At 48.1% G+C, this 16,883-nt stretch overlaps 1 protein-coding gene across 1 annotated transcript in view; it reads left to right on the plus strand.

The window, feature by feature from the left end:
* Positions 1 to 956: 956 nt before the first annotated feature.
* Positions 957 to 16,883, plus strand: part of LOC138851427 (uncharacterized) — a gene marked incomplete at its 3' end in the record, with an annotated part of 153,251 nt that continues 137,324 nt past the window's right edge. Inside the window, exon 1 of the mRNA XM_070080545.1 lies at positions 957 to 1,764. Within this exon, the coding sequence (XP_069936646.1) occupies positions 1,689 to 1,764 (76 nt within the window). The remainder of the gene's footprint in view (positions 1,765 to 16,883) is intronic.

Here is a 16,883-nt window from a genome sequence, read left to right on the forward strand (position 1 = left end):
TACAGCAGCAGCAGCAGCAACAGCAGCAGCACCTACAGCAGCAGCAGCAGCAACAGCAGCAGCACCTACAGCAGCAGCAGCAGCAGCTACAGCATCAGCAACAACAGCAGCAGCACCAGCACCTACAGCAGCAGCAGCAGCAGCAGCAGCAGCAGCAGCAGCTACAGCAGCTACAGCAGCAGCAGCGACAGCAGCAGCAGCAGCACCTACAGCAGCAGCAGCTACAGCAGCAGCAGCGACAGCAGCAGCAGCAGCACCTCCAACAGCAGCAGCAGCAGCAGCAGCAGCAGCTACAGCAGCAGCACCTACAGCAGCAGCAGCAGCAGCAGCAGCAGCAGCAGCAGCTACAGCAGCAGCAGCGACAGCAGCAGCAGCAGCACCTACAACAGCAACAACAGCAGCAACAACAGCAGCAGCAGCTACAGCAGCGGCAGCAACTGCAGCAGCACCTACAGCAGCAGCACCTACAGCAGCTGCAGCAGCAGCAGCAGCAGCAGCAGCAGCTACAGCAGCAGCAGCGACAGCAGCAGCAGCTACAGCAGCGGCAGCAACTGCAGCAGCATCTACAGCAGCAGCACCTACAGCAGCAGCAGCAGCAGCAGCAGCAGCAGCTACAGCAGCAGCAGCGACAGCAGCATCAGCAGCACCTACAGCAGCAGCAGCAGCAGCAGCTACAGCAGCAGCAGCGACAGCAGCAGCAGCAGCAGCACCTACAACAGCAACAACAGCAGCAACAACAGCAGCAGCAGCTACAGCAGCGGCAGCAACTGCAGCAGCACCTACAGCAGCTGCAGCAGCAGGCAACTCCACCAGCTGAGCTCAGCCACTCCTCCTCCTCCTGCCACCACCCAGCCACTCAGCCATTCAAGCCAGCTAGGCAGCCATCTCGCGCAGCCACTCAGCCAGCGGCGGCCAGGCAGAGGTACGAGAGGTAGTCTGGTACAGGGAGGTGGAAGGATAAGACTTACCGTGCTGAGGTCTGCCCCTGCAGGGTCAGTCAGACCTGAAGTGGACCTGGTCGTCAGGTCCTCACGTTATGATTGTCTTTCCAGGTGTGTGTCGTGAGGTTCTTGCTGAGGCACACAGTGTAGCACACAGTGTACTTACACCCTCGCCTCTGCTGCCTCCATATTGTCCAGAAAGTAGTCAAAGACTATGAAAAATAATGACGTAGCCTTGAAAACTGTCAGTGTGTGTGTATGTGTGAGTGTTTGGTGCACCGTTCGTGTGGTGTAGTGGTGTGTCGTGTGGTGTAGTGGTGTGTCGTGTGGTGTAGTGGTGTGTCGTGTGGTGTAGTGGTGTGTCGTGTGGTGTAGTGGTGTGTCGTGCGGTGTAGTGGTATTCCTACTGTGGTATAGCGAGAGGTTCAACGGTGTGTGTGTCGGAGCCTAGTTTGAACCTCTCAAGCCATCGTAGCTACTGAAACTACAGTAGAATCCCAGATATCACCCTCACCCGGTAGTGTGTCAGTTACGTCTGTAGTTACTTCGAAGCTTGAAGTAAGAACACCATCCTGCGTGATGGAACGCAACATGGTCACGTAGTGGGGGACAAAAATCTCCCTTTTCATCCGATGTCTTCATCTCTCCAACCCCATAAGCGAGCCAGAGTTCCCTGTTGAGCTAGGCTGTTGGTGTTACCGGCCCGCAGTAGGCCTACCTAGCTCTGAAATTGAGTGTTCCGGCATCATGAGAGTGGATCTGCCTCGACCAAGTCTCCTCCTCCTCTGTCTCCACCTCGTTTACTCTCTAGAAATCAAAAAAAGTAAGTGTCTTCCTTCGTTTTCCTTCCAATTTTTAATATCCTCGGTGATATGCTCACCCCGAGGTCTTACTCCTAAAGGGAGGTTCACAGTCTCTGCTTCTAAATCCTGTGTTCTTCCTTCATTTTAGAACCTGTGTTCAATTTCCTGTTTTCCTTTATTTACTCGTGGTTGAATTCTAGCTGCCACTTTTCTGAGTATCTTTATTGCAGTTTGTCCACGCTGTCTTCACCTGTCTTCCTTGTCACTTATTATCTTTATTAATATTGTCATCTCTCCCAGCAGAAGACAATCTCTCCTACGATGTAGTATGAGAAACAACACCTGCCAAGTACTGATCCTTGTGGAACCCCACTTGTTACGTTTGTGTGTGTGTGTGTGTGTGTGTGTGTGTGTGTGTGTGTGTGTGTGTGTGTGTGTGTGTGTGTGTGTGTGTGTGTGTGTGTGTGTGTGTGTGTGTGTGTGTGTATGTGTGTGTGTACTCACCTAGTACTCACCTAGTTGAGGTTGCAGGGGTCGAGACCAAGCTCCTGGCCCCGCCTCTTCCCCAGTCGCTACTAGGTCACTCTCCCTGAACCGTGAGCTTTATCATACCTCTGCTTAAAGCCATGTATGAATTCTGCCTCCACTATATCGCTTCCCAAACTATTCCACTTGCTGACTACTCTGTGGCTGAAGAAATACTTCCTAACATCCCTGTGATTCATCTGTGTCTTCAACTTCCAACTGTGTCCCCTTGTTGCTGTGTCCAATCTCTGGAACATCCTGTCTTTGCCCACCTTGTCAATTCCTCTCAGTATTTTGTATGTCGTTATCATATCCCCCCTATCTCTCCTGTCCTTCAGTGTCGTCAGGTTGATTTCCCTTAACCTCTCCTCGTAGGACATACCTCTTAAGTCTGGGACTAGTCTTGTTGCAAACCTTTGCACTTTCTCTAGTTTCTTTACGTGCTTGGCTAGGTGTGGGTTCCAAACTGGTGCCGCATACTCCAATATGGGCCTAACGTACACGGTGTACAGGGTCCTGAACGATTCCTTATTAAGATGTCGGAATGCTGTTCTGAGGTTTGCTAGGCGCCCATATGCTGCAGCAGGTAGTTGCCCAGTTTCAAGGGATGTGTTGAAGATTGTGGTTAGAGGCACACAGCATCTCTGCTCCTTCTCTAAGGACCCATGGAGAGATGTTGTCTGGTCCCATCGCCTTTGAGGTGTCAAGGTCACTTAAGAGCTTCTTCACCTCCTCCTCAGTTGTTCGTATGTCATCCAACACTTGTTGGTATATTCCCTCTTGATGTTCCCTTCTGTGCTGTCTTCCCACAGCCCTTCCTGTCTCTACTGTTCAGCTCCTCACATACCTCCTGATCATTTCTTGTGAGTTCTCCACCTTCTGTCCTTAATCTGATCACCTGGTCTTTGACTATTGTCTTCCTTCTGATGTGGCTATACAATAGTTTCGGGTCAGTCTTGATTCTCGATGCTATGTGTGTGTGTGTGTGTGTGTGTGTGTGTGTGTGTGTGTGTGTGTGTGTGTGTGTGTGTGTGTGTGTGTGTGTGTGTGTGTGTGTGTGTGTGTGTGTGTGTGTGTGTGTCCATACTTGCACTTGTTCTGAACGTGTGTTTGTTTGAGGCCACATCACGTGTTAATACAGGCAGTAATCGTGATTAAAAACAACAAAAACAAGCAGGTGTTTATTGCAGTGTGGCCTCTGACAGGTGTTTAAGAACAATCACTGGAATTTCAGCAGCTGTTGCTGTAATGTTTGAAGTACAGCGTCAACATTATGTTGCCATGATTAATGAGGTGCAACATACGCTCATGTGTCGGTGGACAGTGGTGTATACACACACACACACACACACACACACACACAGAGTGGTGCACACACCCACAAACACACACACACACACACGCACACACACACGCACACACACACGCACACACACACACACACACACGCACACACACACACACACACACACACACACACACACACACACACACACACACACACACACACACACACACACACACACACACACACACACACACACACACACACACACACACACACACACACACACACACACACACACACACTCATGCATCAACATGTTAGAGACACTACCAGAGAGATAGGAGAGGATGAACCAGCAAGACTGGACCTTGTATTCACCTTGAGTAGTTCGGACATCGAGGATATCATGTATGAAAGGCCCCTGGGAGCTCATGTGATCATGTGGTTCTGTGCTTCGACTATATAGTTGAGCTCCAAGTGGAGAGAGTAGCAGGAATAGGCTGGGAAAAACCAAACTACAAAAGGGGAAACTAATCAGCCATGAGGAACTTCCTGCAAGACATTCAGTGGGAGAGGGAACTGACGGGAAAACCAGTACAAGAAATGATGGACTATGTGGCAACAAAATGCAAAGAGGCAGAGGAGAAGTTTGTTCCCAAGGGAAACAGAAATAATGGGAAGAACAGAACGAGTCCTTGGTTCACCCAAAGGTGTAGGGAGACAAAAACTAGGTGTACTAGAGAATGGAAAAGGTACAGAAGACAGAGAACTCAGGAAAATAAAGAGATTAGCCGAAGAGCCAGAAACGAATATGCACAGATAAGAAGGGAGGCTCAGCGACAATATGAAAATGACATAGCATCAAAAGTAAAGACTGACCCGAAGCTGTTGTACAGCCACATCAGGAGGAAAACAACAGTCAAGGACCAGGTAATCAGACTGTGGAAGGGGGATGGGGAATTCACAAGAAACGACAGAGAGGTATGTCAGGAGCTCAACACGAGATTTAAAGAAGTATTTACAGTGGAAATCAGTAGGACTCCAGGAAATCAGAACAGTGGGGTACACCAGCAAGTACTGGATGAGGTACATATAACCAAGGAGGAGGTGAAGAAGCTGCTATGCAAACTTGACACCTCAAAGGCGGTGGGACCAGACAACATCTCTCCGTGGGTCCTTAAAGAGTTAGCAGAGATATTGTGTGTGCCATTAACAAAGATCTTCAACACATCATTTGAAACTGGGCAACTCCCTGAGGTATGGAAGATGGCAAATGTAGTCCCAATTTTTAAAAAGGGAGACAGACATGAGGCACTAAACTACAGACCTGTATCACTAACGTGTATAGTATGCAAAGTCATGGAGAAGATCATCAGGAGGAGAGTGGTGGAGCACCTGGAAAGAAACAAGTGTATAATTGACAACCAGCACGGTTTCAGGGAAGGAAAATCCTGTGTCACAAACCTACTAGAGTTTTATGACAAGGTGACAGAAGTAAGACAAGAGAAAGAGAGGGGTGGATCGACTGCATTTTTTTTTGGACTGCAAGAAGGCCTTCGACACAGTTCCTCACAAGAGGTTTTTGCAAAAGCTAGAGGATCAGGCACACATAACAGGAATGGCACTGCAATGGTTCAGAGAATACCTGACAGGGAGGCAACAACGAACCATGGTACGTGACGAGGTGTCAGAGTGGGCGCCTGTGACAAGCGGGGTTCCACAGGGGTCAGTCCTGGGGCCTGTGCTGTTCTTGGTAAATGTGAACGCCATAACAGAAGTGATAAACTCAGAAGTGTCCTTGTTTGCAGATGATGTGAAGTTAATGAGAAGAATCGAATCGGACGAGGATCAGGCAGGACTACAAAGAGACCTGGACAGGCTACAAACCTGGTCCAGCAACTGGCTCCTTGAGTTTAACCCTGCCAAATGCAAAGCCATGAAGATTGGGGAAGGGCGAAGAAGACCGCAGACACAATATAGTTTAGATGGCCAAAGACTGCACACCTCACTCAAGGAAAAAGATCTGGGGGTGAGTATAACACCGAGCATATCTCCTGAGGCGCACATCAATCAGATAACTGCTGCAGCATACGGGCGCCTGGCAAACCTACGGATAGCGTTCCGATACCTCAGTAAGGATTCGTTCAAGACTCTGTATACCATTTACGTCAGGCCCATACTGGAGTATGCAGCACCAGTTTGGAATCCACACCTAGTCAAGCACGCCAAGAAATTAGAGAAAGTGCAAAGGTTTGCAACAAGACTAGTCCCAGAGCTACTGGGATTGTCCTACGAAGAAAGGTTGAGGGAAATCGGCCTGACGACACTGGAGGCCAGGAGGGTCAGGGGAGACATGATAACGACATATAAAATACTGCGCGGAATAGACAAGGTGGACAAAGACGGGATGTTCCAGAGAAGGGACACAGACACAAGAGGTCACAATTGGAAGTTGAAGACTCAGATGAATCAAAGGGATGTTAGGAAGTATTTCTTCAGTCATAGAGTAATCAGGCCGTGGAATAGCCTAGAAAGTGACGTAGTGGAGGCGGGAACCATACATAGTTTTAAGGCGAGGTATGATAAAGCTCATGGGGCAGGGAGAGAGAGGACCTAGTAGCAATCAGCGAAGAGGCGGGGCCAGGAGCTATGAATCGACCCCTGCAACCACAAATAGGTGAGTACAAATAGGTGAGTACACACACACACACACCGGCCACATCTCCTGAGGCGCACATTAGCCAAATATCTGCATATGGGCGCCAAGCAAACCTAAGAACAGCATTCCGACATCTCAATAAGGAGTCGTTCGGGACCCTGTACACCGTGTACGTTAGGCCTATATTGGAGTATGCGGCACCAGTCTGGAACCCACACCTAGCTAAGCACGTAAGGAAATTAGAGAAAGCGCAAAGGTTTGCAACAAATCTAGTCCCGGAGCTAAGAGGTATGTCCTACGAGGAGAGGAAGTTGGAAGTTGAAGACTCAAATGCATCACAGGGATGTTAGGAAGTATTTCTTCAGCCATAGAGTTGTCAGGAAGTGGAACAATCTGGAGAGTGATGTAGTGAAGGCAGGACCCATACATAACTTTAAGAAGAGGTACTATGAAGCTCATGGAACATAGAGTGAACCTAGTATCGACCAGCGAAGAGTCGGGGCCAGGAGCTGTGAGTCGACCCCCTGCAACCACACTTTGGTGAGTACACACCTGACGTGGTTTGCACCTAACAACAACATTAACTCAGCAGCTGGGAAGTTGAACTGAACCTCAGAAAACAAACAAGGATCACAGAGGTAGTTTAAACCACACTCACTAATCTCTAGAGTGGCCACGGGGGGAAAAATCAGTTGAAAGGACACCAAGGGTTCATTAAAAGGGTTCCAGTGCATGGTGAACCTAGCGTGCGGTTCACTGGTTCTCACTCTTTGAGTCTTTTCCGTTGAAGCAGTGCTTAGTATGCGGGTCTGGGAGCTAGCTTTCAATACGGCACTCTAGCTCTATTTTCGTTTTTGCTTTCACACTTAATTGCAAAGTTTGGATTTGTGTGTGTGTGTGTGTGTGTGTGGAACTAACTTTAAAGAACGTAAAATCCAAAGCTCTCCTGCTTTCTTCTTTCTAAGACGTAAGCTTCAAGCTGCTCCCTCAAATTCAAGCGTACCCTGAGTCTTCTCCCCAGGTCACATCTTAGCATGGTGAAGCTTGTGTTGCTCGGGGCTGTTTACGATATCTGCATTGTGTTGTATTGTGTTTGAAGGCTCCTCACACTGTGAGTTCTAACAACTGAACCGTGTTGCACACAGTGTGGTGCACACAGTGTGGTGCAACCACCCTGGACACAGTGGTCTTCGGGACGTGGATAAATCCAGTGAACAGTACACGAAAAACAGAAAAGAAAGCAGAAAATCCTAAAAACTATACCTCATTTTTTTACAAAGACCCCCCAGATACACTCCATGTCATAAAAAAATTTAGCAAACACCACAAATCGAAATAAAATGTCATATTCCCATAACAAACTCGACTCACGCAAAACAGAGCATTTCTTTGCCTAATTTAGACGTGGTTTGTGTGTGTGTGCGCGCTCCTGAGTGAGGGGAGGTAACTGCCCTCTGACGTGACACAGAGCGATGGTTTACTGGTGGAATGTCAGCTCTTATGTCACTCCTGGCGAGGCAGGTAACCCTGCAACGCCCTGATCGTTATGAAGAAATCAGATGTAAACACCGTGTTTAGCGGGATGCGTGAGATTGGATGACCTGACTGTGTGACTAAGACTGAAAGTCAGTGTAGAGAGAGTGAGCAGGAGGACCTGGCAGGACTGTCTTTAACGTTGTCGTGGTGGAGGAGTAGGCTCTACTGGTACGACGTTTCGCTCTTGAGTGACGAGAGTACCTGCTACGCAGATAAATTTGATTCACAATATATATATATATGTATATATATATATATATATATATATATATATATATATATATATATATATATATATATATATATATATATATATATATATATATATATATATATATATATATATATATATATATATGAGCTTGTTTTCCGACGTTTGACTTTACCTCCTCAGCTGCCTGAGTGTGTGTGTGTGTGTGTGTGTGTGTGTGTGTGTGTGTGTGTGTGTGTGTATGTGTACGCTGCCTGTTCCTCCTCAGCTGCCTGAGTGTGTGTGCTGCCTGTATCAGCCCCTCAAGCAACTTATATTTACATACAACAAACATATCACTCCCAGGTACAGTTATTATCTCAGTTATTCAGCAAGGCGCAGTTATTAACGTTATTATTGATAGTCTTATGTTTTCCACTATTCTTTTTTTTCTTATTTTGTCTGTTTTTGTTGTTATTGTCTTTGTCGGTGTTGTTGTTGTTCTTCATGTTCTTGTTCTTGTTCTTGTTCTCCTCTTCTTTCTTTTCCTTCTCCTCCTCCTATTATTTATTACTGTCAGTAGTGAGATTATAAGGCCAGTGTTCTAACAACTGAACCACGTCACCTCAATGAGCCTTACTCATCCAGGTGAGGTCAATGAGCCTTACTCATCCAGGTGAGGTCAATGAGCCTTACTCATCCAGGTGAGGTCAATGAGCCTCACCCATCCAGGTGAGGTCAATGAGCCTCACCCATCCAGGTGAGGTCAATGAGCCTCACCCATCCAGGTGAGGTCAATGAGCCTCACCCATCCAGGTGAGGTCAATGAGCCTTACCCATCCAGGTGAGGTCAATGAGCCTTTCCCATCCAGGTGAGGTCAATGAGCCTTTCCCATCCAGGTGAGGTCAATGAGCCTTTCCCATCCAGGTGAGGTCAATGAGCCTTACCCATCCAGGTGAGGTCAATGAGCCTTACCCATCCAGGTGAGGTCAATGAGCCTTTCCCATCCAGGTGAGGTCAATGAGCCTTTCCCATCCAGGTGAGGTCAATGAGCCTTTCCCAGCCTCACCCATCCAGGTGAGGTCAATGAGCCTCACCCATCCAGGTGAGGTCAATGAGCCTCACCCATCCAGGTGAGGTCAATGAGCCTCACCCATCCAGGTGAGGTCAATGAGCCTCACCCATCCAGGTGAGGTCAATGAGCCTCACCCATCCAGGTGAGGTCAATGAGCCTCACCCATCCAGGTGAGGTCAATGAGCCTCACCCATCCAGGTGAGGTCAATGAGCCTCACCCATCTATGGAGCTCAGGGGAGCTCCAAACTTTTCACTACGAGGGCTACATTATATATTTTGCATATTTTCGTTCACCAAAAAAAAAAATAGTCTTATGAATAAATATAAATGAATGAATAAAACTTTAATGACCAGATAAGTTTTATTTGGATCCTTTTCGTAATCATCATGATATAACTCAGAACAGGAGAGAAACGTAGCAATCACGAGGAAACGACACCGTGTTTATACTCAGACATGATACATAATGAGTGAAAATGTCAGATATAAGCCAATGTTCTGACAGAATGATCAGTTATTGAACTGCAGATGAGAAAAGTTGACACGAGATTAATTTGAACAAGATTGTTGACCTGAGGAGTCAAGTTTGAGGAGCCAGTTATTGGAATGGAGTTCAAATGGTCATCGGATTAATCTGTGAGATATTTCGACTCGACATACTTTATTTTTGATAATGTTTACAAAGGTACATTGTACCAAAAACTGATACGAATCCACAAGCAAGTCAGTTCAAAATTGGAAACTGTTCAGGTTGTAAAGATTTACAAAACTGGATCAGATTTCCTTCTTTATAATTTTCATTCAACATTTCGTCTGACTGGAGGTCAATAATTTCCATTTGAAACTGACTCGGGAGAGTGTCAACATTCCAGTCAAATGGATCTTGAAATAGGTTTATTTCAGGTTTTTCCATCAAGATCAGAAAATCGTTCCAGAATTTTTTTTGCAAGTTATTAACGATTTCTGTTGTAAATGAAGATGGAAATTCTTGTTCACTTTCTTCATGAATTGAACCAAGTTAGGAACTCTCACCTGTCATTAAAATAGAATCAGTGAATAGATCACAAATCAAGTTTGTTTCGCCTTGCAACTTCGGATTCAATTGATTCACATGACTTGTCACGTCTGCAAAAAATACAAATTTCCAAAGCCAGTCAGAGTTTGATAAAAGTGGTTCAGGTCGATTCATCTCTGTGAGAAATGAATCAGTGTCCTTGCTGAGTTGAACCTTTCCACAATTGAGCCATCGAACTGCTGTACAAGGCAAGTCATCGAACTGCTGTACAAGGCAAGTCATCGAACTGCTGTACAAGGCAAGTCATCGAACTCAGAATCAGTTTCTATCAGAAAATCATGAAACTGGGGATGTAATGGCCGTGAGATGGAATAAAATTCACTGTTGAAACAACGGGTTTCAGAACGCAAGACATATCCACATATTTTCCGCACAATGTTTACTGATGAACGACTCAGTGCAGAAACCTGGGCTTCGAGAATCCACCATCCTCACAAGCTTTTGTGATTTGTCCAACCAAACCATTCTTCACCCCAGATATATTCTTTCCTCCATCAATTGTCACGCTCTGCAGTTTATTCGACTTCAGGTTATATACTCTAATACAGTTTTTTTTGCAGTTCTTCGAAGATGTCTTCTCCGGTTCCTGTGCTGTTAATCCTGTGATGTTAATTCTTGTGTGACATTAAATTACATATCGACGTAACGGATGGACACCAAGAGTTATGATGTCAATTCATTCGATTCATCAAGTGCCAGACAATACAACTGAAAAATTTGTGCTTTGTCTGCAATTTGATGAAATAAATTGCTTCCTGTATCCGCAAGACTGAGGATTGTAAACAGATTTGCTCTTTCTGGCCAACTCTTCCGTTGCTTCCATCATACACTCTTTGACCAGATCTCCAACAGTGAATAGCTTTCCTCTTATAGCTTACGCATAAGCTACTTTGTAACTAGCTCTGGTAAAAGTTTTATTTACAGTCCTCTTCTCCGTAAAAAACCTTGTTGGGAAAGCAACCCGAGTTGCGGCGATTCATTTATCCAACCATTGTGTTCCTGTGAACTGGGAATAACTTGGTTTATGTTTTGTCTCATAGTACCGACGTACATTGTACTCCATCAAAACTGTAACAGTATCGTGGCACACTACTCACAAGGCTTTATCACCTGCTGGTACAAAGTAGTACTTTACGCCCCATTCTTCCTTAAACTGGCGACACTCTGCACTATTCCTTTCTGTTTTTCCTTCCATAACAGAAGGGTATATCTGAAAAATGGAAAACTTAAACCTAAAATCTAAACAAACTTTAACATATAAATTGTTACAAGCAACAAAATATTTAACTTGAAGTGACTGAATATGAGGATTTATTAATTTTATTATTTATAAATATTTCCAGCTGGTGCGGGCCGCATAAAATATTGTTGTGGCCCTCTGGCCCTCTGGCCCTCTGGCCCTCTGGCCCTCTGGCCCTCTGGCCCTCTGGCCCTCTGGCCACAGTTTAGAGAGCCCTAGAGAGCTCAGCCTGGCTCCCACAGTGATCACAACACTCGTTAGAGAGCTGAGTCTGGCTCCCACAGTGATCACAACACTCGCTAGAGAGCTGAGTCTGCCTCCCACAGTGATCACAACACTCGCTAGAGAGCTGAGTCTGGCTCCCACAGTGATCACAACACTCGCTAGAGAGCTGAGTTTGGCTCCCACAGTGATCATAACACTCGCTAGAGAGCTGAGTCTGGCTCCCACAGTGATCACAACACTCGCTAGAGAGCTGAGTCTGGCTCCCACAGTGATCACAACACTCGCTAGAGAGCTGAGTCTGGCTCCCACAGTGATCACAACACTCGCTAGAGAGCTGAGTCTGGCTCCCACAGTGATCACAACACTCGCTAGAGAGCAGAGTCTGGCTCCCACAGTGATCACAACACTCGCTAGAGAGCTGAGTCTGGCTCCCACAGTGATCACAACACTCGCTAGAGAGCTGAGTCTGGCTCCCACAGTGATCACAACACTCGCTAGAGAGCTGAGTCTGGCTCCCACAGTGATCACAACACTCGCTAGAGAGCTGAGTCTGGCTCCCACAGTGATCACAACACTCGCTAGAGAGCTGAGTCTGGCTCCCACAGTGATCACAACACTCGCTAGAGAGCTGAGTCTGGCTCCCACAGTGATCACAACACTCGCTAGAGAGCTGAGTCTGGCTCCCACAGTGATCACAACACTCGCTAGAGAGCTGAGTCTGGCTCCCACAGTGATCACAACACTCGCTAGAGAGCTGAGTCTGGCTCCCACAGTGATCACAACACTCGCTAGAGAGCAGAGTCTGGCTCCCACAGTGATCACAACACTCGCTAGAGAGCTGAGTTTGGCTCCCACAGTGATCACAACACTCGCTAGAGAGCTGAGTCTGGCTCCCACAGTGATCACAACACTCGCTAGAGAGCTGAGTCTGGCTCCCACAGTGATCACATCACTCGCTAGAGAGCTGAGTCTGGCTCCCACAGTGATCACAACACTCGCTAGAGAGCTGAGTCTGGCTCCCACAGTGATCACAACACTCGCTAGAGAGCTGAGTCTGGCTCCCACAGTGATCACAACACTCGCTAGAGAGCTGAGTCTGGCTCCCACAGTGATCACAGCACTCGCTAGAGAGCTGAGTCTGGCTCCCACAGTGATCACAACACTCGCTAGAGAGCAGAGTCTGGCTCCCACAGTGATCACAACACTCGCTAGAGAGCTGAGTTTGGCTCCCACAGTGATCACAACACTCGCTAGAGAGCTGAGTCTGGCTCCCACAGTGATCACAACACTCGCTAGAGAGCTGAGTCTGGCTCCCACAGTGATCACAACACTCGCTAGAGAGCTGAGTCTGGCTCCCACAGTGATCACAACACTCACTAGAGAGCTGAGTCTGGCTCCCACAGTGATCACAACACTCGCTAGAGAGCTGAGTTTGGCTCCCACAGTGATCACAACATTCGCTAGAGAGCTGAGTCTGGCTCCCACAGTGATCACAACACTCGCTAGAGAGCTGAGCCTGGCTCCCACAGTGATCACAACACTCGCTAGAGAGCTGAGTCTGGCTCCCACAGTGATCACAACACTCGCTAGAGAGCTGAGCCTGGCTCCCACTCTCAGTAGTAGTAACCAGTTACCAGTAACCAGTGTACCGTTGAGTCAACGGTACACTGGTTACTGGTAACTGGTTACTACTACTGAGAAGTCACGTAAGCTTCCATTCCAATGTTCTACTTATGTATGTTATAATGTTTAATTGTTGTGTACTTTGACATTGTATAGAATCAGCCCAAGCCGTATACCTGCCATCTCTAGTTTGTATTTGTATGTCGGGACGACATACGTTAGCGTCGCCGAGCTCTCAGTAGTAGTAACCAGTTACCAGTAACCAGTGTACCGTTGACTCAACGACCAACCGTCTCTGCCTGAGTCACTATCTGAACTCATATTGCGCTGACCTGGCATTATTCAAAGACCCTCTATGGGTACGTGGGCGGCCAGTCAGTCAGTCAGTGATACCAGAGTGAGCAAGGAGGCAGGTCACGGCTGTAAGGGCGCAACCCACCTTGTCTGTAATTATACGTAATACCAGCCTACGTGAGTATTTCTTACCTAATCCACGTGTCGAACTCCCACATGATACCACAGTGATCACAACACTCGCTAGAGAGCTGAGTCTGGCTCCCACAGTGATCACAACACTCGCTAGAGAGCTGAGTCTGGCTCCCACAGTGATCACAACATTCGCTAGAGAGCTGAATCTGGCTCCCACAGTGATCACAACATTCGCTAGAGAGCTGAGTCTGGCTCCCACAGTGATCACAACACTCGCTAGAGAGCTGAGCCTGGCTCCCACAGTGATCACAACACTCGCTAGAGAGCTGAGTCTGGCTCCCACAGTGTTCACAACATTCGCTAGAGAGCTGAGTCTGGCTCCCACAGTGATCACAACATTCGTTAGAGAGCTGAGTCTGGCTCCCACAGTGAACACAACACTCGCTAGAGAGCTGAGTCTGGCTCCCACAGTGATCACAACACTCGCTAGAGAGCTGAGTCTGGCTCCATCTGTGATCACAACACTCGCTAGAGAGCTGAGTCTGGCTCCCATAGTGATCACAACACTCGCTAGAGAGCTGAGTCTGGCTCCCACAGTGATCACAACACTCGCTAGAGAGCTGAGTCTGGCTCCCACAGTGATCACAACATTCGCTAGAGAGCTGAGTCTGGCTCCCACAGTGATCACAACACTCGCTAGAGAGCTGAGTCTGGCTCCCACAGTGATCACAACACTCGCTAGAGAGCTGAGTCTGGCTCCCACAGTGATCACAACACTCGCTAGAGAGCTGAGTCTGGCTCTCACAGTGATTACAACACTCGCTAGAGAGCTGAGTCTGGCTCCCACAGTGATCACAACACTCGCTAGAGAGCTGAACCTGGCTCCCACAGTGATCACAACACTCGCTAGAGAGCTGAGTCTGGCTCCCACAGTGATCACAACACTCGCTAGAGAGCTGAGTCTGGCTCCTACAGTGATCACAACACTCGCTAGAGGGCTGAGTTTGGCTCCCACAGTGATCACAACACTCGCTAGAGAGCTGAGTCTGGCTCCCACAGTGATCACAACACTCGCTAGAGAGCTGAGTCTGGCTCCCACAGTGATCACAACACTCGCTAGAGAGCTGAGTCTGGCTCCCACAGTGATCACAACACTCGCTAGAGAGCTGAGTCTGGCTCCCACAGTGATCACAACACTCGCTAGAGAGCTGAGTCTGGCTCCCACAGTGATCACAACACTCGCTAGAGAGCAGAGTCTGGCTCCCACAGTGATCACAACACTCGCTAGAGAGCTGAGTTTGGCTCCCACAGTGATCACAACACTCGCTAGAGAGCTGAGTCTGGCTCCCACAGTGATCACAACACTCGCTAGAGAGCTGAGTCTGGCTCCCACAGTGATCACAACACTCGCTAGAGAGCTGAGTCTGGCTCCCACAGTGATCACAACACTCGCTAGAGAGCTGAGTCTGGCTCCCACAGTGATCACAACACTCGCTAGAGAGCTGAGTCTGGCTCCCACAGTGATCACAACACTCGCTAGAGAGCTGAGTCTGGCTCCCACAGTGATCACAACACTCGCTAGAGAGCTGAGTCTGGCTCCCACAGTGATCACAACACTCGCTAGAGAGCTGAGCCTGGCTCCCACTCTCAGTAGTAGTAACCAGTTACAAGTAACCAGTGTACCGTTGAGTCAACGGTACACTGGTTACTGGTAACTGGTTACTACTACTGAGAAGTCACGTAAGCTTCCATTCCAATGTTCTACTTATGTATGTTATAATGTTTAATTGTTGTGTACTTTGACATTGTATAGAATCAGCCCAAGCCGTATACCTGCCATCTCTAGTTTGTATTTGTATGTCGGGACGACATACGTTAGCGTCGCCGAGCTCTCAGTAGTAGTAACCAGTTACCAGTAACCAGTGTACCGTTGACTCAACGACCAACCGTCTCTGCCTGAGTCACTATCTGAACTCATATTGCGCTGACCTGGCATTATTCAAAGACCCTCTATGGGTACGTGGGCGGCCAGTCAGTCAGTCAGTGATACCAGAGTGAGCAAGGAGGCAGGTCACGGCTGTAAGGGCGCAACCCACCTTGTCTGTAATTATACGTAATACCAGCCTACGTGAGTATTTCTTACCTAATCCACGTGTCGAACTCCCACATGATACCACAGTGATCACAACACTCGCTAGAGAGCTGAGTCTGGCTCCCACAGTGATCACAACACTCGCTAGAGAGCTGAGTCTGGCTCCCACAGTGATCACAACACTCGCTAGAGAGCTGAGTCTGGCTCCCACAGTGATCACAACATTCGCTAGAGAGCTGAGTCTGGCTCCCACAGTGATCACAACATTCGCTAGAGAGCTGAATCTGGCTCCCACAGTGATCACAACATTCGCTAGAGAGCTGAGTCTGGCTCCCACAGTGATCACAACACTCGCTAGAGAGCTGAGCCTGGCTCCCACAGTGATCACAACACTCGCTAGAGAGCTGAGTCTGGCTCCCACAGTGTTCACAACATTCGCTAGAGAGCTGAGTCTGGCTCCCACAGTGATCACAACATTCGTTAGAGAGCTGAGTCTGGCTCCCACAGTGAACACAACACTCGCTAGAGAGCTGAGTCTGGCTCCCACAGTGATCACAACACTCGCTAGAGAGCTGAGTCTGGCTCCCACTGTGATCACAACACTCGCTAGAGAGCTGAGTCTGGCTCCCATAGTGATCACAACACTCGCTAGAGAGCTGAGTCTGGCTCCCACAGTGATCACAACACTCGCTAGAGAGCTGAGTCTGGCTCCCACAGTGATCACAACACTCGCTAGAGAGCTGAGTCTGGCTCCCACAGTGATCACAACACTCGCTAGAGAGCTGAGTCTGGCTCCCACAGTGATCACAACACTCGCTAGAGAGCTGAGTCTGGCTCCCACAGTGATCACAACACTCGCTAGAGAGCTGAGTCTGGCTCTCACAGTGATCACAACACTCGCTAGAGAGCTGAGTCTGGCTCCCACAGTGATCACAACACTCGCTAGAGAGCTGAGTCTGGCTCCCACAGTGATCACAACACTCGCTAGAGAGCTGAGTCTGGCTCCCACAGTGATCACAACACTCGCTAGAGAGCTGAGTCTGGCTCCCACAGTGATCACAACACTCGCTGGAGAGCTGAGTCTGGCTCCCACAGTGATCACAACACTCGCTAGAGAGCTGAGTCTGGCTCCCACAGTGATCACAACACTCGCTAGAGAGCTGAGTCTGGCTCCCACAGT

This window comes from Cherax quadricarinatus, unplaced genomic scaffold, assembly GCF_038502225.1.
Source record: "Cherax quadricarinatus isolate ZL_2023a unplaced genomic scaffold, ASM3850222v1 Contig588, whole genome shotgun sequence".
Classification (NCBI taxonomy): domain Eukaryota; kingdom Metazoa; phylum Arthropoda; class Malacostraca; order Decapoda; family Parastacidae; genus Cherax; species Cherax quadricarinatus.